Source organism: Accipiter gentilis, chromosome 6 (genome assembly GCF_929443795.1).
Source record: "Accipiter gentilis chromosome 6, bAccGen1.1, whole genome shotgun sequence".
Classification (NCBI taxonomy): Eukaryota; Metazoa; Chordata; class Aves; order Accipitriformes; family Accipitridae; genus Astur; species Astur gentilis.
In genome coordinates, this window is record NC_064885.1 from 18,847,929 (window position 1) to 18,872,110 (window position 24,182).

A 24,182-nucleotide genomic window follows, 5' to 3' on the forward strand; every position below is an offset into this window, starting at 1 on the left:
ACCACTTGCTCCTCACCTGCAGCTCCGGTGCTCACGGTGAGGGTCCGGTCCGGAATACCGGGGACGGGAGAGGCGTGCGTGTGCGCGGGCATCCCCTCACGGCCCCAGCAAAGGGAAGGCGAATGCCAAGAGCTGGCAGTGGCAAACGCTGCCGCCTTCCAGCCCTCTTCCCGCCGGGGGCTCTCACGCCCCCTCCGTGTCCTCTGGCCGTTTGTCCCCGGTTCCTCCCGGGGCGCTACTCCAGCGCAGACCCCGCTTGTTCAGCCGTCCCCGGGCTGCCGCCCCGCCGCCCGGCAGCAGGACCCAAGTCCCCGGGCGGGGCGGCGGGGCCGGGCGGGGCGGCGGGACTACAGCTCCCAGGGCCGCGCCGCCGTGACATCATGTGCGGTGGCTCGGCGGTCACATGCCCTCGCCGGCCCCTTTGTTTTGAGCGGCGCTGGCAGCGCGACCGGCGGCTGTGGAGAGGCCCGAGCGCACCGCACCACACCGCACCGCTCCCCACCCGACCCCCCCCGGGGCGGCAGCTCCCGCGGGGCGCAGCGCGGCGGGGCCCGTTCCCGGCTGTGAGTGCGGGGCAGCGGGCCGGCTCGGGGGCGCGGGGCCGCGCTGCGGGCGCGGGGCTCGGGTGGCGGCGCGGCCCCCCGCCCCCGCGGCGGGCCGGGAGCCTCCGGGGAGGGCGCGGGGCTCGGCCGAGGCGCGGCTGTTGCGGAGCCGCGACGCGGGGCCGGCCGGGACCGTTAGCCGCCGCGGTGGGGACAGCGCGTCCCCGGCCCTGCCGGGCAGCGCGGGGCGACCGGCGCGGCGGTGCCAGGGCGGGGAAGCGCCGTCGGCAGCGCCGGTGCCCCGGGACCTGTCGGCTGTGCGTGTCGTGTGTGTGTGTGTGTGTGTGTCCCGCGTGCGGGCAGCGGGGCCCGGCGGGCCGTGCGGGGCAGCGCGCCCGGCCCGGCGGGGCGGAGCGGGGCTGGGGGGCGCCGGGTGCCCCTGGCGCTGCCGCGGTGGTTTCGTAACGCGGGGTCTCCTCCGTGCCCCGCGGGCAGCGGCGGCGGCCGCGGCGGGGGACCCCGCGGCCGCGGATTGGGCGGGCGGGCGGGGGGAGGCGGGGCCGCGGCGCGGGGCCGCCCGGGGTATTGGGCAGGGCGCGGGGGGGGGGGGGGCTGTCGCTAAGGCGGCTCGGGGTGAAGGTGAGCTGGAGGGCGCGCGTGCGCGCGGCGGCGGGCCGTGAGCCGGTGCCTCTGCGCATGTGCACGGTGTCAACGGGGGCGGGGACGGGACGACGACGTGGGCCTGTGTGTGTGTGTGCGCGCGCGCGCTCGCCCCCGGCGGTCGTTGGCTTGGGGCGGGCGGGCGTTCTGCCATGGCGGGGCCGGCCCGGCCTGGCCCGGCGCGGGGGGGGGGGGGGATCTCGGCCTGCTGCAGTCTCCGGGGCTCTGGCCCGCAGGTGCGGAGTGCCCGGGCCCTCCTGGCGGCTGCGGGACCGGCCCGCTGCAGAGCCGGCGTTAAAGCCCGGCCTGGCCGGTACCCGCGGTGCGGGGCTGGCGGGCGGCCGTGGGAGGCGGTTGTTCCCCGCGTGCTTTGCCGTGCTGAGACAGATGATTCCTCCGGGCTGGGACCCGCGTCCTGCCGGGCGCTGCCATTTTGTGCCGGTGCAGCCGCCTCCAGTCCCGCGGGCGCCCGTCCCCTCAGCGCCGGCCTTCCCTTCCCCGGACGCGCCCGCGCTGGCGGGCTGGGCTCCGGTCGGGTGTGCTAAAGTACCGGCGGGAGAAGGGCTGGCCGCTAAGGACGCCATCGGCCTCGCATGCCCCGGCCTTTTTTTTAATGTTTTTTAATTTTTTTTTTGCTGGGGTTGTTTTGTGCCTTTCGCGTTGCCTTGCTCTGTAGGATCCACCGCAACGCATGGGCTTTCGGACCTGCATGTTTACGTGTCAGTCCAATTTTTACGTCATTACGTATGCAGAAATTCCTGTTCCTGTAGGTAAAAAGAATCTCAGTGGGTTGTGGTTTCGGCCTGGCTGTTACTGCGCGGTTTGATGCTGCAATTTGTTTGTTTGTTAGCTTCAGATTCACAGGCAGATGGCTGAACCCCCCGGAAGTCCTTGAAACACATAGTCGGGATGTCTGCAATGACTGGGGCTTTTGTTCAGCTTTTTTAAACAAAATCGGAGTATGTGTAAAGATGATAGTGAAACTGAGGTGGAAGAGCATTGACTTTTTCACAGTCTGTTCCCCACAGGTTAATGAGAGCATGCAGTGCCCTTTTGGGTGACCTTTTCACTTAGAAGAAGGTTACCTAAAGACTTCTGCACAGTTTAAAGGTGTTCCATTCTGCTGCTTGGTTTTGTTTTGTTTTGTTTTACTTAGTAATCGTGAGTCTCATGTCCAAATCAGTTCCTGTTTTTGCGGGGTGATTTTTGAGGGCACTTGGGGCTTTTTTGTGTGTGTCATTAGCTTGATTACTATTGAGTTTTGGCATTCAGAGTATTGGTTTTTATCAAAATAGCGTCTTGCATTAGAGTAAAACACTTATATGGTGCAACTAACTCCTTACCATGTCAGTCTGCTTGTTCACTTTGAATTCTTGTTCACTAGTTATGCAGTATTCTTAAAGACCTCCTTCATTTTAAAGGCATTGAAATCCTCGATTTCTATTGTAAAACAAGAAAATTTTTTTTTTTAAAAAGAAAGTCCTTTAAAACAACTTTGTGGTCTTTTTTTTAATGTCACAAAGAAACAGGAAGGCAAAAAAAAATTGCTGTGTTTAGGTTTTTTTGGAGGAGGGAAAGGTTATGCTTTTTTTTTTACCTCTCTCTTCCTTTAAAAGTAAAAACCCAACAAACTAGAGCATGTGTTGTGGTTTAGCCAGTGTGTTGCAGTAGATAAACCTGGGAGTTTGTTTTCTCCAGCTCCTGCGGTAACCAGACGTCTGACATGAAGCACATCTGCAGATCATGTTATCTGAGGTCACACAAATAAAATAACCAGGGCCAAACCAGAGTTACAGTTCCCATGCTTCCGAATGAAAATACCATTTACTTTATTGAGATTGGTTGTGTTACCTTGGGGGTGCTGTTACTAATACCATACCAGGTAAGAGTAGACGTGACTGGTGCTGCCAGGCTTGGCCGTGCAGGCAGTGTCGGATGGCTGTGCTGGGACCCTGCTGCTGGCTCCTGCCCTTCCCCAGGGTAGCTGCCCGTTTTCCAGCACCTCCTTTTCTCCCTTTACAGACGGTCACTGGTCCGGCCATGCCACGCAAGTGCTGGTGCTGACGTGACACGACGGCAGTGGGCGCAGGGTGGAAGCCACCTCCACTGGCAACAGCAGCAGAAGCCCAGCTCAGCTTCAGGTACTCGTGAAACTGCACCCTGGGGGTGAGCTTTGAAGGTAGAGCTCAGGCACACCTGATGACTGGGTGTTACCAAAGGGCCTCACCCTGACCCTGGCCGCGTGTTTCCTCTGCTGCTTTCTGTCAGTTCGGCTAACGGACCAAAGGAGTTCTGTGATGCAGAAGTGACAGAAAAACAGCTCTACGAGAAAGTTGCCAGAGCTGTGGATGAAGGGAGGAGGGGTAAAATACATGAGGATGTTGCAGTGGAGGAAGGAGGAGTTTAGTGCAACATAAAGTAATTTGCATAGGAGGATTTACTGATAGAAGGTGTCAGGGCAAACATTTTACAGACCTCATTTACTGGTCTCTGAATTGGGCTCTTAGATTATTTCTGAGGAACATCTTGTGTAGGCAGGCCTACAGACAATATAGATTAAGGAAACAGAGGAACCAGATCTTCGAGTGAATCCAGCTTAATTTAGAGATGTGCGTGTGCAGGTAACATACATGTCAGAGCTGTGTCTGCATTTGTAAAGCATTTTTAAAACCTGTTGATAGAAAGTATGATTTGTTTGTCCTTTCCAGTTTTTTGAATGGGTAGACTCTCTGATTTGCTTAAGGTCCATCCTTGTTGACCCTTGCTCAGGCAACCAATCCGATGCATTTTGTATTTATTTATTTTTTTATGTAATAATCTCCAATAGCTGCCTTTGGGGAAAATTTCTTTTGTTTTTCTTTTGCTTCTTTTGAACTTACTGAAGAGATCTCAGTGTTAAAATCTTTAAATGATTGGTGTTTATAGTGCAGAGTCTGTAGGTGTGTGTAAGTGCCTTTATATACACTTAAGTTGCAGACAGGTATATCTTCTTGTGCGTGTTTTCCTCCTTTGCGCACTAAGAAGCTCAGCTTCAGGCATGGATTCCCCTCTGCCTTTCCAGCTTTGGGGCTGAAACATGGGGCAGGCAGCTGGAGGTGGTGACATTTTAAAACTGCCAAAGCAAGATTTGTGAGAAGGATGTATGTGTGTCTGATAGAGCTGAACATTTGATAGTGTTACTGATAGTCTTACAAAATTACTTTGCTTAAGCAAACCTACAGAAGTCATTAACTCAATAGAAATTGAAGCATAGTATATTCAAAAGCAGTAATTTCTGCAATGGAGTGTAATTGTTTTTCCTTTCTATTCTTTTATTTCTGAATTTGCAATATTTGTCCCCTTGATTAGTTTCTGCTCCGTGGATTTTATTATTTTTTTTTAGTCTCCCATTTCTTTAAACCATCAGGACATTAAAGAAAAAAAAATCATTTGCTGACCACTAATTTCATGTTGTTCAAAGCATAAAGAAGATACTGCTTCCTTCAGTGGGCAGTTTTAACCCAGAGCCCTTCTTTCCATTTATTAGTGATTGTATAATGTAGTGTCTTCTTAAGTCTTAACTTCTCACGTAATGAGAAAGATTTAATCTTGAAACTTTTTTTACTTAGTTGCTGTGTTTTGCCCTTTCATGCAGTATGCCAGTGTCTTGTCTCTGATCTCAGGCTAACTTTGCTTTGGAAAAGCTCCATTAGCTTTAGTGAAATTCTTCTGATTTAAATCTGTGACACTGGAATCAAGCTTTTAGGGTTTATATTTATATTTTCATTGTTACATTTCCCTTTTCTACTGCTGATGCTTCATTTCTGCCCACTTTCTCATGCTGAGTAGTGTGGAATTAATTGCAGATAAAGTTAAATGTAAGGGTTAGAGTGTTAGTAACAGAGCTGGTGAGGTGGTGGTGGTGGTGGTTGTTGGTTTTGGTTTTTATCTGGCTTGCATCACTGTGGGGTAAAATGGTTGTGAAATATATTGGATAGATTGTCAGTTACAGATTAGACTGTCCAGTTATGCCTCTCTGAAACAATGTTATTAGATAGGCTTGTTGCAACAGTGTTTTTCAGGCATCAGAGCAATTCCATCTTAATTCAAATGAAAATTAAATATTTTGTAGGGTAAATGAGCGATACCAAGAATCTACCTTGTAAATATGTGTAAGAAATTTTATATGGAAAAAGATAGTTTTAAAACCTTTTTTCTCAATGAGTAAATGTAGAGCACGTATTCTTTTCATGCTCTTTGTTAAGATGGTGCCTTTTAAAGGTGCTGTGTAAAATGCCTGTTTGAAAAAAAGCATGTTCATTGTGTTCTATATTAAGCGATGATGTAGCCAGACTTGGATTGGGTAATTGTAGCTCTAAAGATGCTAGCGTGTCAGGAAATGAAATTGCTGTGAGGATTTGATGTTTACTGACTGTGTAAGTGGGGAATGAAGGAAACTGAATATAACCTCTTGGCAGCATGAAAAAAATGTCCATAAACTTTAAAATAATTCAGTGCATGTTCTTCTTAGACATGCAAATAAATACTACGTGTGCATTTGGAATGATACCTATGTCAGACCCAAGAGGGCGTTTTGCCCAGCCTGTTGCTGCCTCAGTATATTTTGGTGGACATTCATCCAACTAATTTTAAAGCTCAGGAGTGGCAAAAAACCTGATTACTGCTAGATTGGTTGATCACATTACCTCTAATACACAGTGTCTGCAAAATCAGCTGCATTTTCTTCACCTACAAACTTTAATATTGGCATATGCTAACATTTGAGTACTTGATTTTTGCAACTTCAGTGCTCTCATAATGTGAAGTGTGTGTTGGCATGCTGGGTGGAACTTCATACATTATGTATTTGAAACTGGAAAGTGTGTGAGCAAAATTTTTGCTAAGAATTATTTGCTAGTAGTACTTTGGAAAACAGAAAATCTCCCTGTCCTCAGTAAGTTGCCCTTGGTTCTTACTTTCAGTAGTTTTACACAAACAAATGTAATTCTTTCTTCATTCTGATTTGTGTGCTAGCAGTTTATGTTCATTTTTAATTGAATCTTAGATTATATGTAATTTTTAGATGCTAGGAATGAACAGGTGAAAACTTACAGTCAAGGTTATTCATTGAGATAACTGAATGTTGTTAAACACAAGTATTTTAAGACTTCATTATGGTAGACTTTATATAATGACAATGGAGTGATTTCTCAACTGAATTTTTATCTTGAAAATTTCAGTCTTTTTTTTTCCCTTTTTGACTAGTGCTGTTATAGTAGTACTTGGAGGCTCCAGCTGAATTGAGGATTACACTGAAAAATGAGAAAAGCCAAAGCTCTGGATCTTTATCCAGGAAATCTTTGGTTTCTGTCAGTTGGGTGATTTGCTGGAGCTGAGATCTCGGGGGTTTTTTATCTTGAACACTAATGCAATGCTAGTGGTGCTGGGACATCCAGAACTTGCCATCCATAACACCTGTTCTATCAGTATATTTTGTATTTAATGTGTAGCAGATAATACTGCATTACCCTGTGCAAGGTGCGTGGTAATTTGCCCTGTGTCACCTCTAGTAAAGGTAAAAAATTGTACTAATTCTCAGAGTGACCAAACAAGTATCTTGTCTAATTCTTGTGATGGAATTAAGAATATACCAGACTCAATACTGAAGTGTTTTAATTTTTCAGACTGTAGCACTGCAAAGGAGAAACTCTGCAAATTTTTCTCAATGACTCTATAGCCAACTGATGTAACAATGGTACTAATATTGGGACGCAGACTGAATAGAGAGGATAGCGGGATACGAGATTCCCCTGCAACCAAGCGGAAAGTTTTTGAAATGGACCCAAAATCGTTGTCAGGCCCTGAGTTTTTCGACTTCTCCTCGGGATCATCCCATGCTGAAAGCATTCTCCAGATCTTCAATGAATTTCGAGACAGCCGTTTGTTCACAGATGTTATTATCTGTGTGGAGGGAAGGGAGTTTCCCTGCCATCGAGCAGTTCTCTCAGCCTGCAGCAGCTACTTCAGAGCTATGTTTTGCAATGATCATAGAGAAAGTAGAGAGATGTTAGTGGAGATCAATGGCATTTTTGCCGAAGCTATGGATTGCTTTTTACAGTATGTATACACTGGCAAGGTGAAAATCACTACAGAGAACGTGCAGTATCTCTTTGAAACATCAAGCCTCTTTCAGATCAGTGTTTTGCGTGATGCCTGTGCCAAGTTCCTGGAAGAACAGCTGGATCCTTGCAATTGCCTGGGAATCCAGCGCTTTGCAGATACGCACTCGCTCAAGACACTGTTCACCAAGTGCAGGAATTTTGCGCTGCAGACATTTGAGGATGTGTCCCAGCATGAAGAATTTCTCGAACTGGGGAAGGATGAACTTATTGATTACATTTGCAGTGATGAACTGGTGATCAGTAAGGAAGAGATGGTGTTTGAAGCTGTCATGCGCTGGGTGTACCGGGCAGTTGACTTGCGAAGACCAGTGTTGCATGAACTTCTGACGCATGTCAGGCTCCCGTTGTTACACCCAAACTACTTCGTTCAGACTGTGGAAGTGGACCAGCTGATTCAGAATTCCCCAGAATGCTATCAGCTGCTGCATGAAGCCAGGCGATACCATATCCTTGGAAATGAGATGATGTCTCCCAGAACTAGGCCACGCAGGTGAGGAAAGTTGGTTTGTTTGTTTGGTTTTTTTTCTTCTTATTTCTGTAGGAGAAGGACATAGTTCGATGCTTGATAAACGTGTGCCCAGAAAAAATTAACTTGCAGAATATTTTATTTTGCATTCTGGAGCCACTATAGTTACACTTCTGTACTTCCCCCCAACACATGAAGCTCACACGTGTCTTGAAAATGTATGTGAGTCTTTTTGCACAGATCACTTTATTGCTGTTCAGGTAAGTGAAGTTACATTACCTTGCAAGTAAAATATTTTCCAAAGGTTAATGTTTGCTAGGTGAGATCTTAAGTTATTTCATATAATAGCAGTGTCTTGAAAATAACTTACTGTGCTATAGCAGGTAAACCGTTCCCTTTCCCAACCTTCTTTCTTTTTATAACAAAGTCATGTAAGTGTACAGCACACTATAAAGGATGTGGATGGGGATGTATATCTTCAGAGCATTCACTTGCTACATCACAAATACTTTACAGATGGAGTAGTGTAAGGATTTGTAATAGACAATAGACAGCAGAACAACAGGTTCTTAACTGTAAAGAAACTACTGCATTTTTAAAGAATTATGAAACAGTTCCTGAAGTTCATGCTTATTCTATGACATTTTAATAATTCAGAATTGCTGCTACTTAATAATGCGTTACACAAATAGGTGACTGAAGTTGCAAGAAGAAATGAGGAAGAATCCATTAGTGGCATTTATGAGCAATGGTGGTTATGATTTTTTTTTCCTGAAAAATATTTTCCCAGCCTAACCTCCACGTGATAGTTGGCATGATAGTTTATTGTTAACTCCAGCTGATTTAAGCTGGGGTTATAAAATCATGTATTATATTAAAGTGACACAAGGATCTCGTCTGGACAAACAGATTGTGTTAGGAGTTACTCATCTTTGTTTACTCTTAGTCAAATGTGGTTGCTGTACAGTGACTGTGCAGGGAACCTTTATTTTTTTGGCATGTGTTAAAGGCTTGCTTATGGGGGCAGGGGGAAATACTTGGCAAGCATTTGCCCCATTAGTGGCTTTCCAGTCTTCAATCCTGGAGCTAGATCCTGCCGAGAGAGAAGAAATTCTTAGACTCCTTGCAGCCCTGCTGCCAGGTTTTTGAAGCTGTATGTGCCATGAAGGGTCTCTGGAAGCTTTTGGTTTATGGCAGTTTGGAAACTGGTGCAATGATAGTTTCAGAGGCTTTTCATACCCTGAGTCTGGGCCTGAGGGAGAGAGACCACGGGAATTCAGACCAAAGACCTCCTTATTTCACGAGCGGTTGGAGGGAGGCTGTATCTTGTGGTATTTGGTGTGGTGTTTGTTGTGTGCTGATTACCTAATTTGATGAAGAAAGCAAATACACTCAGACCTAACAGTTTTGTCGAAGTGCATGGTGTGTATGTACTTGAGAATCTGAACAACTTCAGTGTAGTGTTCCAGTTTGTAAATGAAGTACCTTGCCTAATACAGGTGATTTCTGAAGCTGGTGGGGCGGTGTTTTGGGATTTTGTGGATTTTGTTGGTTTTACTGCTGAGCTTACTGAACTGCACTGTGAATTCGAGTAGGCAGGAACAAGAGAAGTCATGTACAGAAAGAAAAACTGGCAGGCCTCCCAGCAGGAATTTTTTCCCCTTTTCTATATTACATTCATGGAATAGTTCTTTGCCATTTGTTTCTGTTGCCTGTCTGTTTCTGTTGCCTATAGCAAAAAGATCATGTTTTAAAACAGTTACCAGGTCCCCCTTCCTCCATGTTTTCATGACACCTTTTCTGGGGGGACTGGGGAAGAGAGGATGCTGGGGAGCTCTTTTCCTTCTCTCTTGCCTTCCTTGTTTTTTATATAAACTGTTTCTAAAAGGAGACAGGCTGCAGGATCAGAAATTCCCACGCCAGTGTTTTTACTGAAGCTTCTGGAAATTAATTGTGATTCCTTGTATGGGTATGTATGCACCTATGGGTGAAGTGGGTTCTACCCTTTTTTTTTTTTTTTTTTAAAGAACAGTGTGGATTGCAATTCACAGTTGACTTTTTTTTTCTTTTTGAAGCCCGTGAAGAGTTACCTGAAGTAAATTAAAGTTTAAAATGTGGTGTAACAGTTGTTGACAAATGCAGAGTCTTTTTGAAAGAGCTTTTCAGTTATGTACTTCCAACACCATAGTGACATCTTGAGGTTGTCTCTCGTGCTCCTTTTAAGTCTCTCTTGTCCCCTGCTAGTTGTGTTGTACAGCAAATCTCCAAGCTGAGATCAAGCAGTGCGTTTCCACATACAAAACAGGCTCTTCCTACTGTATGCTTTGAACTATCTTCAGATTTCCATGTACCCGTGAATTCTTCAGTCACGCAGTTTCTGTTAAGCTGTCTGATAAAAATACATGAGTGTTCTCTTTAATTAGTCAGAAGTTATTACATTCATACATTTTAAGACATCCTTTTTGGTTGCCTTTAGAAAGCTTTAATGTAGTTCCTTATTTTTGCCCCAAGGAGATGAATTTTTATTTCATTTTACATTTCTGTCTGTTACCCGTTTACTACCAAAAGTGAATTAATGGTGGGGGGGAGGGGGGGGAGGAAGTGGTAACTTACCAGAATTCCTGTAATTTGTCTCCCAAATTTAAAATGGTTTTGAATGTAATCCCTTTGAACTACTGAAAGTTCTTCTGACCATCTGACACTGTGCTGTTAGGCATTCTGACCTTGTCTAAAAGCTGTATGTAACTCGGGACCCGTTGGAAACCTGCTCTTGGGAATGGAGGGGATTGTATGTCACTGTTGGTTGTCTTCCACTTCCCCTTTCCATTTTGTGTACCTCTTCCTGATGGGGGTTGTCTTCTGAAATCTCTCTAGTGCCTGTTTTAGCTCTCCTCTATTATTTTGCTCACACCATTTCTGCTGAGGGCTGCAAGGAAGACTTTCTGTACTGATTGAGATCACAGCTTTTTCTAATCTCCATTCAAATGCATCCTTAGTTCTTTTCTGGAATTAGCCTTTGCCTATACATTCTTTTTGTGTACTCCCACTTTTTTTTTTAACTGATGTGCCCTCTGTCATTTGCAAAAAAATCTTTTGGAACTAACTTAAAACCTTATACAGTGCAAGACTCCTTCAAGGAAATGTAACAGAGAAAATGTTTCTTAACTGAAGAAAGGATATGGGTATATATAGGTACTAAAATGTTGGGAAAATTTTGGGGGGTTTGTGGATTTGAAATACTGTACTAAATTAATCTTTTTGTTAAAGAGAAAAACTCTGTCATAGCAATTCATAAAGAGCCCTCTCCAATCAAAGATTTTTGGTTCATTTAGTTTTAAAATAAAGATTGATAATCCGGTGCAGTAAGTGTTTCAGTAACTAAGTGGAGGTCTTGATTCTAATCTAGAAAGTAATCAACAGACAAACCTCTTCCATACATACAGTTAGCTGATACTCAAATGTATCAGAGCAAATGCTTGCTTCTAAGGCAAATTATGAGATGAGTATCTTGCTTTTAAGGAAATTGTCTTCCTGGGTAATGCTTTGCTGGCACAGGAACTTCCCCTCTCTTATCCTTTGAGAGATTCTTTTCAGAGTTGTTCCTCAAAAAAGCAAAAACCAATAACAGTAAATACATAGAAACCAGGAACGAGCATGACTTCAAAGCTGAGCAGCTGAAGAGAGTGTTTCTTCTCACTAGTTCAGGTGCGTAAGTATGCTTCCTCAGATATGTATCTTCATTATATAACCCTATAGTATTTTATCATTTAGCATTGCCTTTGCCTGTTTAAAATATTCTGAGTAGGAATATATATGGTATATTTAAATTATGGTATGTGGTGACAGGGAGATAGAAGGGCTAACTGGTTTTATTCCTGATGTTTCAAAATGGGGAAAATATCATCAGTATTTATAAGTTAATATGTGCATAACTTCATGTTAAGAAGTTTGGGGACAGATCATGCAACTTTTATCTCAAATGCAGTCATAAGTAATTTTTTTTTTTTTTATTTGGAGAGAGGACTGCAGTACTCGGCAGTGGTATGAATGAGATGTCCGTTCATATTGGGATCAAACTTAAAGCACAACACAACAAAAAGGCTGACCAAAAATAAAATCAATCTTGCGTTCAGTTTTACTTAATTAATAGACAGCAGTTCTTGAAATAACTATATCAGTGCAGAATCCTTTAATCTAAAAATGCCTGGAAAATAAAGAATTTTGTCAAATGCTCACAAGAAATTATAGATTTGAGAGTAGGAATAAAAGTTGGTCATAGTGTGATTTGCATGTCAAAGATGGTTGGTTGATTCTGTAGGTTCTAATGTGGATTAACGTATAACAAGTTTCGTTACTGCTGTGAATATGTATAATGCAGAAGCATCAGGTTGGTAGAAGGAGAATGTGTGTGGAATAGCATTTAAAGGCGTATTTGCGTACATTGCAGACTGTCTAATGCCTAATTTTTTCACACTGAGTTTTAGTTTTTCTTTTAGGCTTGAATTTTTATTTCAGCATTCCTTAATGTTTCCTTCTATCACTATGCCTGTTTTTCACTTTTTTAACTATACGTTGGTTCTACGGTCTCTTTCTTTACCCTTACTTTGGTGACTCTATGCCTTCAGCTTTTATTTTTTCAGGAAATAACCTAAAACATTTTATACTTTTTTTAATATTTAAGCAATGTAAAGTACTATGAATTTTGTAAAATTTGGGGCAGGGGACATGGGGACTGGTTTCATTGTGAAATATTGCTCATCTCATTGTCTCAGGCCTCGCTTGAACTCTGTTTCTGATATCTCTATATATGCAGTCAAAGGAAAAACATTATTGGAGTAAGGGCTTTCTGTATTTTTTAATTATTTGATTTTTACATAGAATGTTGTGCAGTGCAACTCCACCACTTACAGAGAACACCTGTCAGTGTGGCAACCTGCTGTGTAATGAGACAGCTGGAAACAGTGAAAACCTCTATTTGCTAAATGACTCCTTTTTCTTTTTTTTCTGCTGTAGAATTTAGTGCTAAATAGTAAATTTTCCAATTTTCATGCAGTTTTGAAGACAATGTTGTTTGGCCTCCATGTACTAATATCTTCTACATCTTAGTTTTCTGTGTTCACTTTTTTAGATCAACTGGTTATTCTGAGGTGATAGTTGTTGTTGGAGGCTGTGAACGAGTTGGAGGGTTTAATTTGCCATATACTGAGTGCTACGATCCTGTAACAGGAGAGTGGAAGTCACTGGCTAAACTTCCAGAGTTTACCAAGTCTGAGTATGCAGTGTGTGCTCTACGGAATGATATTCTTGTTTCAGGTGAATAATCCTAAAAAATTTAAGACTTCTTTATTTTCTTTGGGTTTTTTCTTTTTTTTTTTTTTTTTTTTTTTTTTTTAGTGTGGCAGATCTTATTACTGTGAACTTACAGAAGCTCAACTGAAAGTCACTTTCTGATGTAAATGGTGAACACCAGCCCCAAACCAATCTTATTGTAGACAAAAGTGTTTTCTGGGATTTTTGTTTGGTATTAATTGGCAGTTTTTACAGCTGAGTCCAGGATATCAATTATATTTAAGGAGATTAGCTTATGCTTGCTAAGTATGCTGCTTTAAAATATAGTAGTGGCCCGTTTGCAGCAACAGTTGGAAAAATTACAAGCAAAAGATTAGAAGCAAAAAATCCCAAGCAGTCTTCTCCCAGGAGTGTTTTCTCTTCTACAAAATGTGCTGTGTGCTGGTTAAAAACACCAGCTGCCTAGGAGCACCACAGCGCTAGTATGTTGCTGGCAACTTGCTTGTATCATATGGCTGCCTAAACTCCCAAAGAAAAAGTTAATGCTGCTTCTCATCATGGGAATGTAAAATGGAGAATTTCTTTTAGCGCCTGAGTTTGGGATCCATTTATACCAGCCTTTTACAGTGAAATGAACAATAGCTATGGGTTTTTACACACCTCTCATTCAGTCTTTTAGCAAGGGTAGATTATAGGGGACACAGAGTCCCATGTGTTAGTTTAACCAAGTTAGTTGTCGTCTCAGATGTGTAGCACCTGTATCATTTGAACAGTGTAAAACAAAGGAGATGCATGCATGAACCAAATAGAAGAACAGCTAGTGTTAGGAATGTGCCGTGAGGCCCATAAACGGTTAAGATTGAGTGTCTCATCCAGGTAGTGACACTAAAGGAAATCTGAAGACCATGGGCAAAAGCTGTTAAAATGCATTCCAATCTCAAGAAATAATCTAATGTTAATCTCAGCATATTACTGGGAAAGGCACACGTAAGTAAAATAACTCACTGTATGTTTTCATGTTTGAAATCCACTGAAACTGACTTCTTCAGCCTAGCATAGAAATATAGATAGAACTTTATTTCACCTAAAAAGGATGTCAGGTTTTCTTTGCCCACTGTAGAGGGGCATGTTAACATTTCTCCTTCAACAATGAATTTATTCAACTTGGCATATTCGTGTTCTTAAAGGTGGAAGAATCAATAGCCGAGATGTTTGGATTTATAACTCTCAACTTAACATTTGGATCAGAGTTGCCTCCTTAAATAAAGGCAGATGGCGTCATAAAATGGCTGTTCTTCTTGGTAAAGTAAGAGAAGTATATGTATAATTTTTTTTTATAGTGGGGATGTTTGCTGTATATAAGAAAACAGTTGAGAAAACATAATTACATATTTAGTATAACTTCGTATTTCCTATCAAATAATTTTAAATATATATATTTTCAAATAAAAGAATTATTTTAAACAATTAGGTTCTTTATTAGTTAGAAACTATCTGTGGACATGAAAATCATGTTACATCTCAGGTTGGGGTTTTTTTGTGGTGTTTTTGTCATTGAAGCATCTTATCCCCCAGATGCATTTTTTTGGGAAGCAAAGAAGCATCTGGATTTGCCTGTGCTTCAAAAGTGCTGTCAAAAAGTTTAACAGTTTCTGCAGTTATTAACAGAAACTGGTACTGCTCTGATTGTCAGCTCTGTGCTTTTTTATTTAATGTTTTATGTTGAAATTAACCAAATATATGCTGTGGGGAAATGGGAGATTTTGCTGTATTTTGAAGGCATATATGCCTTAACATCAAACTGCCCATGGGATTCCATTAATGAAAGTTAGGGAAGAGGTACACGTGGTGTCCCTTGGACTTCTTAGAGATGAGACTTGCTGCTGGAGCAAACAGAGGGAAGAAGGTAGACATGAATAATAATGAGCTCTGCTTCTCAAATTTGAGAGAAGCAACAAGAAAGCAAAGAAAAGTTTACAAACGGAGAAGAAGAAATATTTTTGTAAGCAATTAGGAAAAAAGGCAAAACACAGAAAAGCAAAAGTAAATTCAGAGGGACTTTTGCTGCTGCTGTTGATGAATGTAATCTGTAAAAAGAAAAATGCAGAGAAGTGCCTTTTTTTAACAAATGCTATTCAGATAGGAAGTTTCTATCTCGGTATTAATAATACCATGCTTTGGATGTGTGTTCACATTGTCATACCACATGTGACTGAATGGAACTCTCCAGGGAGTCTTTACCCATTATTTTTAGACCATATTATTCTCCTCCTGTGTATAAATTAAAAATTTGAGGAAAGTATCCCTTCACAAACCTAACAAATTAGGATTCTTGAAGCTTTAAATCAATTTAATTTATATTAAAATGTAGTAATTACTCTAAAAATAAAACGATGTTTTCACCACTTTGTATAGGTATATGTTGTTGGAGGATATGATGGGCAAAACCGCCTCAGCAGTGTAGAGTGTTACGATTCATTTTCTAATCGATGGACAGAGGTGGCTCCCCTTAAAGAAGCTGTGAGCTCTCCAGCAGTTACCAGCTGTGTTGGCAAACTGTTTGTCATTGGGGGTGGTCCTGATGACAACACATGTTCTGACAAGGTCAGTTGATTGTATTTCTCTCCATGGTAAACACTATTACTGGTTTAAAAATAGATCATACAGAGATCTGTTTTAACTCTTTTGCTGAATGGAGTGTGGAAGTATTATAATGCAAAAAATAAAGCAGAAAACATTAACTCAATAATATACTGTTACTGTGGTCTTTCTCATGGATACTGTCACTGGCTTCACAAATTCTGTGAATTCTTAAACCTGAGTGTTAGGAAAATAATGTTGAATATAGTGCATATATAGATGTTATTGATACATGGACCTATATTTATATTGACTTCATTTTCTTGCTGAGATATTGTCCACCAGGTATTGCTTCTTTTGCTCCCCTTCTATAACCTGTGTGGGTGTTCCCGGTTATTATTTCAGTTAGGCTTTTAATCTGAAATGCATGCATTTGTTTTCAGGTTCAGTCTTATGATCCCGATACTAATTCTTGGTTGCTCCGTGCAACTATCCCTATTGCAAAAAGATGTATTACGGCTGTGTCTTTAAACAATCTGATCTACGTTGCTGGTGGGCTTACGAAAGCAATATACTGCTATGATCCAGCTGAGGACTACTGGATGCATGTACAGAATACATTCAGCAGACAGGTAATTAACACTAAAAGGCCTGTAGACATCTGAAAGGTATTTTTTTACATAACTCTCTTGGCATAAAATGAGTATACACTTGTTTAACCCTGTTAAAATTGTGTCTCTGATTCCATTCTTGCTTTACTTCATCTATATAATTCAAAACTTCACAGAAGAGGAATTTTCTAAACCAGTAGCTTTTCAGCTGGGTGTCACTGTTAGCCAGTCCAGACTTTCCATTTGAGAGCAGTTACTGTTGGCATAATGGATGATGTTTTAATTGTATAGAAATTGATCTCTGTCAAGTTCTGCTGCATGTTTTAATTTAGACTGAAGATAGTAATTTCCTTATAATTGATTAAAGCCTTTCAATGTAACAAAAAAATATTGAAGGCTTTTTTTACAGTGTGAAAAAAAACACTATAGCACAGAAAGTGTCTGACTTAAGCAGCAAGAGCTGTATCATTTCCACATGTGGAACCTTGAGCAGAATTTAAAAATGTGTCCCCTTGGTATTAAAGTGTGTGTGTATCAGTTAATTCTCCCTATGCTTTTAAAACATCAATCACATACTCTACAGTATCTACCTTAACAGGAATTTGGGTTTTTTTCCTGGCCTTCCCTCTATTCCTCTGTTTTGATCTATGTTCTCTGTTTAACTGAATATTTTTTCCATGCCTGCTTTTAAGGAAGAAATAAAATCCTATTTCTCTTTGTTTCAAGTAAGACACGGCGCTGACTTTTTCTTATGTACTCTTTTCTTAGTCATGGCTTTTTTCCCTTGCCCTGTTTACATCCCTCTTCATTATCTGTTACTCCTCTAACATGCTTCTCCTTGTTCCCATTTTTTGCATTAATAATACCTACCATGGTCTCTGTTCTGAAAATCTTTGTTCTCTCCTCCTTTCCTTATCTCAGATGTTTAAACGGCAAGTACAGTGTTCTGCCATATTCCCGTTGTATCCCTTGTCTGAGCTATGTGCAGTGAAGGCTTAGACCTGAAATAGTCTTTTCTGTAGGATTGTGCTGCTGCCCCAATTATTGTGCTTTCTGCATTGGCCCTTTCAGGGAGGGAATAGTATAGGTCAGTCTGTTTATAAACGGTAGTCACAATGCTGCAGTAGAAAGGCAGGAATTGAGGTCTTGTTTTTTAAATAATCATGTATTCCTTTGTCTATTTTGAAACAGGAGAATTGTGGCATGTCTGTGTGCAATGGAAAAATCTATATCCTTGGTGGAAGACGAGAAAATGGTGAAGCCACAGACACTATTCTTTGTTATGACCCCGCAACAGGCATTATCACAGGAGTAGCAGCCATGCCCAGGCCAGTATCATATCATGGCTGTGTGACAATTCATAGATATAATGAAAAAGGCTTTAAACTGTAATTTTTTTCTTGAGAAAAGAAGATGGCATGAATTAATCCAGTGGTCTGCTGCAAGAAAGGCTTTTCTAAAGATTCCCGAAGTGGGAAAATGCCCTTTCCCTACTTAAGTGTTGCATGAAAATTACATCCTGTGCCTTTAGAAAAGGGTCAATTTAACTTACAAAACAAGTCTACAAATATATCCAGTAACCAGAGTTCAGTTATCTGCTGTGGGCTCTGATATGAGAGCAGTAATAGTATGTTGTATTAGTGTTCAGAAAGTTTTCCCTATGTGTGATTAGTAATTAAAATCTTGGAAGCTTTTTGGGGAAAGTGCCTTCACCAGCATTTGTGCCTGTGTCCTAAGAAGCGGTATCTGCAAGGTGTGTCAGGTTCTGCTAATTGGAAAAATACATAGGCAGGTGAATTCCAAAGAATCATCTAGGATAATTACCTACAATTAAAAAAATCTCATGTTATAATTCATATACACAGCATTCTTACAAGCAGATTACTTGGCTTAACCAAGTAGATTTTATGTCAGATCATGCATGGTTTGGAATTAAAAAAAAACAACCCACAAAACCAAACAAAACAAGCTACATAGGACGAATATTAGAATCTTTGAGGAATGCTTTTTTCTGAAGGAGAAACTGGTTGTTTAGTGAGCCAGTGCAACACACTGCAGTAACGACTGTGTGCCTTAACGCTATGGACTTTATTCATAGTGTTGCTAAATGTTCATCAGAAGTACAAGGCTACATGACGTGGAAAACTAGTGACCACTGGGGTGTAGGCATGCATCTGTGAAGCAAATTTTGAATCCCCGTTTTTAACTTTTTGAATAGTATGGCTGAAGTCTGAAAGTTACTGGGTTCGTTCTTTGCTCCCTGCAAAGTCTCTCTAAACTATTCAGGGAATAAAGGATGATGAACTCTGGATTCTTCCACTTTTCTGAATCACATTATAAATTACCTGATGATAGAGGTAGGGACTTGGGTGCACCCTACAGCTTATAAATTCATCTTTCGCATATCTCATCTGCAGAGATGGCAGAGTACCTGCCAAGTATTTCTTGGCCTTTCTTCAGACAATCACTTACTCGAGCACAGTTAAACTGTGTAAGCTGCTTGGCCACAGATAAAGAAGTTCTGGAAAGGTCCCTCCTATCACCAGAAAAATATGTGTGCACCTGTCCATGTAGCCATATGAGGTCTCTCTCACATAATATGTTTTGGATAACTCTGAAGCCTAGGAAGCACCTGTATTTTGACCTTTTTTTTTTTTGTAAAGGTATTTTTTTAAGTTCTCCCTACATTCTGTACTAGGTCTCTTTATTTCCAGTACACAGTTGTATAGTTGAGGCACAAGTTCATAAAAACTGAAATAGCTCTTGAGAGTTCGAAAATGAATAGGGTTGTCTGTGTACCAATTTCCTGTTAATCACCAAAAACCTCAGGAACTGCCTTTCAGAGGAATTCTGAGGACAGCAGCCAGTAGGAAAGTTGGTCAGCGCCAGGGCAGGAAAAAAACCATAGGGCCCCTGCAGAGACAGCCCTGGCCTCGGTGTTCTGGTCTCCGTGCTTGCTCAGGAGGGTGAAAACAAGCACCATCTCTGGAACGTCGTTTGTTCCACTGGACTTTCTTCATCTGTTTTCCCAGAGTATTTCTTCATGAGATGGAAATTCTGACCCTCAGTGAAGTTATGCCAAACTAGGAGTCATCGTTTTCAGAAACATATGGTCATGACTTTTAAAGAGCACTGGGAGCTGCACTTTGTGATGCATTAACTTGTAACCTCAGGAAAGGACACAAATTTCAGTTTCTGGCTGAATACCAAACACTGCTTTGTATATGTTAAGAATACTGATGAAATACAAATCTTTGCATATCAGCAATGTAATTAGGAAGTCAGTCCCTGAGCATGTACATTCACATTGCCCTAAAAAGAAAGTCCCTTGGTAACGTAAGACAAATCAATCAGATAAATTAATCCTTTTCTAAGTTTCTTGTGTTTCTGCTCACCAAGTGTTACTTTGAAAAGGTACTGCCAGTACCTATGAATAAGGTCTGTTGATAGCAATGGTAATTTCCCAGTAACTGATACATACTAACACTGTATATAACTTGTGCCATCATTGTAAATGAAAATGTAAAAAAAAAGGAGCACTTCATTAGAGATGCAATTTGAAAAATATTCTCCTTTCCTTTGATTTCCTTCTTATTTGTGTTAAGACTTGTAATGTTGATTGTCATGCTAAACTGTTTTTAAACGTTCTTTATTCTGTAGGTGTAGAACAATGTCATTTATGTATAGGTATCTTATAATCCGTGTTTATAATACTGCACTACTCTGTAAATAACAAGATACTGCTTTCTATGGTCTTGAAGATTCATTTTATAGTTTGGTTGTCTTTTCTTAACAATTTATGTAGTTACCTATTATTCTGTAAATGACAGCGTTTAATGAACCAGTAAATGCAGAAATGTAGATGTAGAAGAAAATTTCTGCTTACAATTCTTGAGAACCTGTATTCAATGCTGAACAGTTACATGTGTGGAGCATTGCTAAAATGGCAGTCATTCATGCAATGATTTCCTTAAAACAAGCAGTGAATTCTTTTTTTTGCTTGTTAACTCTGTAAATAATTTGCACTTACGGCCTGCTCTGTTAGAACAAATATTTTTATATGTACTAGAAAAGAACAATTCTACTTTGGTTTAATGAAACATATCATTTTTCTAGAAGGATGCATTAATTTGGAAGTTGCATTCCTGAGCCACCTGTTCTCCAATGCATTTCATTTAGGTATAGATGAATTCAAAGATTTAAACTCTCATTATTGCGCATGTCTAGCTGCTTGCAGTTTATGGGCCTCAGCAGCAATTTTGGGTTTTTTTGTCTCAGCTAAGAGAGAAAATTAGTAATCTAGTATAATCAAAAGATTTCCATCATAAATGGTAATAGGGTTGGTAGCTCTAAAGTAGACACCCCTGCACAAAAATGTAACTTCAGTCTAACCATATATGGGAAGGGGGCTCAAGTATCTCCAAAGTCATACCTAAAAAATAAATTCTAAGAGTTGTTTAATATTTCACTCCACTAAACAGATAATTACCTTTTTAAGTATTTCACTTTTAAAAAAGAAATGAGAGTAAATGTTTTCCTTCTCCATATTGATGTCTACTTCCTGAGTTGAATCCCTCTGTTCTTAGCAATATGATGTTAATTGAAAAGAAAGTTGATGCTTCCTTGCAGCCTGGCTTCAAGAAAGTTCTGAATAGATAACTTCAGTATTGCATTATAGTGCAGCCTGTAGCCTTCCACTTTTAGATACACTATGCATTCCTTCATTTTACAGCCATCAAACATGTAACATTGTCTGGTAATCATTTAGTTTTACCTGTAGGCTCCCTTCTTTGGTAATGCTTAAGTAGGTATAATTTGTGGAATCTCTTCCATTTGTACCATCAGATTACTCATTTTATACTATGTGCCTGGTAAGCGTTTTGAGGATTAGGCACTGTGCTTTCACCTCTAGCACCAAGGGTCCAGAGTTGTACTGTTATTTTTTTAATTGGCACCAATGTGGTTCTCATCAAAGATTGCTTTTGTTTCTATGCTCTGAAGCACAGATATATTTAATGCAGATTATGTTGATATGGACCCTTATCATAATTTACTCACGCTTTTAAATGGTATTTTTAACACTGCAGATTTTTGAGAGAGGTTGGTGATGTAGGAAGAGGAGATGCTCACCCTCACAGAGGTTCAGAGGAAGCTTTGGTCACTTGTGCTTGTTGGCCACTTGTGTTTGAGAGCAAGGACACTGCTGAGTGCTCCAGCTTCTTCCTCAAAATAGTTGAGTTTACCACATTATCTTAGATAATTACTCAATTTATCCTGCTTTTGTTTTATTTGAGCTGCAAGGACAAGACAAGCAGCAGTCCCACTCCCTGTGACTTCAGGTTTCCCTCCTGCCCAAGGCATGGTGGTGTGCTGGAGCTGTTGCTCTCAGCAGGTGGGCAGAGCCACAAACTTGGTCCAGCTCCAAAGAGACAAGAGAAACTCATTGGGGTTAGGTGAGAGATGGCAGAAGGAAACGCAGTGCGTTTGTGGTTTGTGTGTTTGGCTGGGCTTGCTGCAACCAAGACATTCTGGATGCTTATAAGTTTGCAACTCCAGATGCTGAAACTCAGGTGGTAAAAATATTTCATGTTTGTCAACTCACTGAACTCAGTTGGAGCAATAAAGATGCATATGTGGTCATGGTCTCCTAGTGGCAATGTTCAGGAAAGCCAAAGGTTCATTTTTCTTAATTGCCCAACTAGGCAAGTGTAGGTGTGGGGGTTTTTTTTCTTACCACTGAAGGTGGCAAAAGCCAATTCAAGAGCATTAACAAACTCACAAGACTTGATCAGTGAGGCAAAATGAATGTTTTAATCTGAATGTAGTCTTGTACACACAAGAAAGTACAAATGAAATGCTTTGTTGTGCCTGATTAAAAAAAATCTGAGCAAAATATACTCAGAAAAGGAGTCTACATGGTAAGATGAAATCTTTTTAAGCAGAAATTTGCTATCTGGTTGGGGGCCAAGCAGTGTCTAGCACACAAGTTTCTTCAGTGTTGAATTATTTCAGGTGGCATTAATAAATGGATCTCACTCTCAGTTTATCATGATTGTGTCAGTGCTATGAACATTGCCACGAAACAGTAAGCAGCCTCCTACCAACCCCAAACCAGATGTGTGAATCACATGTTCTCTGCATGTTGGCCTTGCATCAGCTGTCTTCCATAACTTAATATTACACGTAAGTTCTTGTTACTCAAAGTATATAGCCCTGATAACTTTGCGAAGAACTCTATTTACAGGAGTGTTTCTTTTTTTTTCTACTGTAGTGCTGCAGTCTGTGCTCATATGTTTATGTCTGCACATCTCTGTGTGTGAATAATTTTGTGATCATTTTCTGATAGTGCTGTTATAAGTAATGCACATAAAAGCCCCTGTGTACAGCACGTTGATAATGTAATTATGGCTTTTTATTATTAGTTCCAAAGAAAATGTGTGTTAATTTTGAAAATACTTGTGCCTTGAATTCACCTATATTTTTATCTATTGTGGAAAAGAGCTTGGATTACTTCTCCCAGTTAATCTTTATTAGGATTGGTCTTCCTGTCCAGACAGTTGATGTCCTTTGAGAAATAAATCTTGCCATTCATTAACTAGAATAGTTAAATCTCTTGTTTAGAATATGCCTAGAATGCTTCCATTATTACAGTGCTATGGCATATTTAATGTAGGGAAATCAGTATTTGTTTTTTCCTGTTTTTTGTTTCCAGCACTCGTCAGTGACAAAGGATTTGAGTTTAGTCTTTGACTTCCTGTCCTTAACATGTACAGTGTCTTGTCTTAGTTGATAGCCTCTACGATATTTCTGAATGCTCCGATTTGTCAGTCATGAACCTCTTGTTCAATATACGTAATATGAAGCAATAATATGGTGCAGCATGGCAATAAGCAAATCAAGAGACTTGAACGTAATGTACTATTATTAATTTCATCTGTGTAAATGCTGGACCTATGAGTCATTCTCTCTTGGTGCACCTGTAGCAATTTGGAGTCAGATTAACAGGAGCTAGTTGGCCATGGAAAGAGAGTTTACCTCCTGAACTGTTATTCATATGGTATTTTATCTTCACCTGAAATCATGTTTTGATTTTCCTTATTTGCTGAGGAAAACAGCAGTTCATGTTATTCCTTGCCAGTTCCTTTATTTACTGAAACATAAAAGGCGTAGTTCTGCAAAGAGCTGATCTTGTCTTCAAGAACAACCTGGTGCAGTACAAATGACATCTGAACAAAAAAAGTGCAGACCACTTACTGTGTGCCAGAGTCAATGTACTGTTATCTCGCCTATAACATTAAGGTCTTCAAATTGTGCCAACAGTAGAAAAGTGATTTTGTAATGTAGCAATAATTGCAATAACACCTGTTATATTTAAATATATTTCTTGCATAATTCTTTGAAAGTTTTTTAAAGTTCAGTGTACCTAATAAACATTTGCCTTTTGAATAGGTCACTGTGTTTTATTTAGGTTATGAGAAGTTCCAGGGTGGGGCTTGGTGGTGCAAAGAGGAAACTCTTTTCTGTTTTTTGTGGGTAATTTAGCTTGTTGGATTCCGCAGTCTTCATATCTATCCATCGATACATTCTTCTGTCTCCCATATTGATGTGAATAAAGGCAAGCTCAAGGCTGTGCAGAAGAATAAACTTTAAAAGAGAATGAAAACTGGAAAAATGATAAAGCAGGGGGGTGGGATGTGAAATACTGGTTAGTCCTGGGTATTGCGATGGGAAAAGAATGTGAATGGACGTGGAAGACAAAACCAGTATGGGAAATCAGGAAAAGGTAACAATGCTAGGAAGGTGACTGGCAACAAAACGGGTTGGAAAGAATCTTACAGAAAGTTTATCCTCCTAAAATCAGCTACTTGGCCAT

At 41.0% G+C, this 24,182-nt stretch overlaps 1 protein-coding gene across 3 annotated transcripts; it reads left to right on the forward strand.

Annotated features, from left to right (window-relative positions):
* The first annotated feature begins 441 nt into the window (after nt 1-441).
* Nucleotides 442-23,757, forward strand: KLHL24 (kelch like family member 24). 3 transcript variants are annotated; one of them, XM_049802240.1, is made up of 9 exons: nt 442-563; nt 3,225-3,343; nt 6,866-7,853; nt 12,958-13,142; nt 14,306-14,424; nt 15,534-15,722; nt 16,142-16,330; nt 17,002-17,034; nt 17,501-23,757. In XM_049802240.1, the coding sequence occupies exons 3-9, from the start codon at nt 6,934-6,936 to the stop codon at nt 17,699-17,701; spliced, it is 1,836 nt and encodes a 611-aa protein (XP_049658197.1). In that variant the 5' UTR covers nt 442-563; nt 3,225-3,343; nt 6,866-6,933; the 3' UTR covers nt 17,702-23,757. The 3 variants fall into 3 exon arrangements, with proteins under 3 accessions (XP_049658197.1, XP_049658199.1, XP_049658198.1); XM_049802241.1 differs by lacking the exon at nt 442-563 and adding an exon at nt 1,384-3,084; XM_049802242.1 differs by lacking the exon at nt 17,002-17,034.
* Nucleotides 23,758-24,182: the final 425 nt, after the last annotated feature.

Excerpts from the sequence above, each read along its gene's own strand:
- KLHL24 (XM_049802240.1), top strand. The coding sequence starts at position 6,934 with ATGGTACTAATATTGGGACGCAGACTGAATAGAGAGGATAGCGGGATA. Across the intron at positions 7,854-12,957 it reads CCCAGAACTAGGCCACGCAG|ATCAACTGGTTATTCTGAGG; the intron begins GTGAGGAAAGTT and ends TCACTTTTTTAG. Across the intron at positions 14,425-15,533 it reads TGGCTGTTCTTCTTGGTAAA|GTATATGTTGTTGGAGGATA; the intron begins GTAAGAGAAGTA and ends CACTTTGTATAG.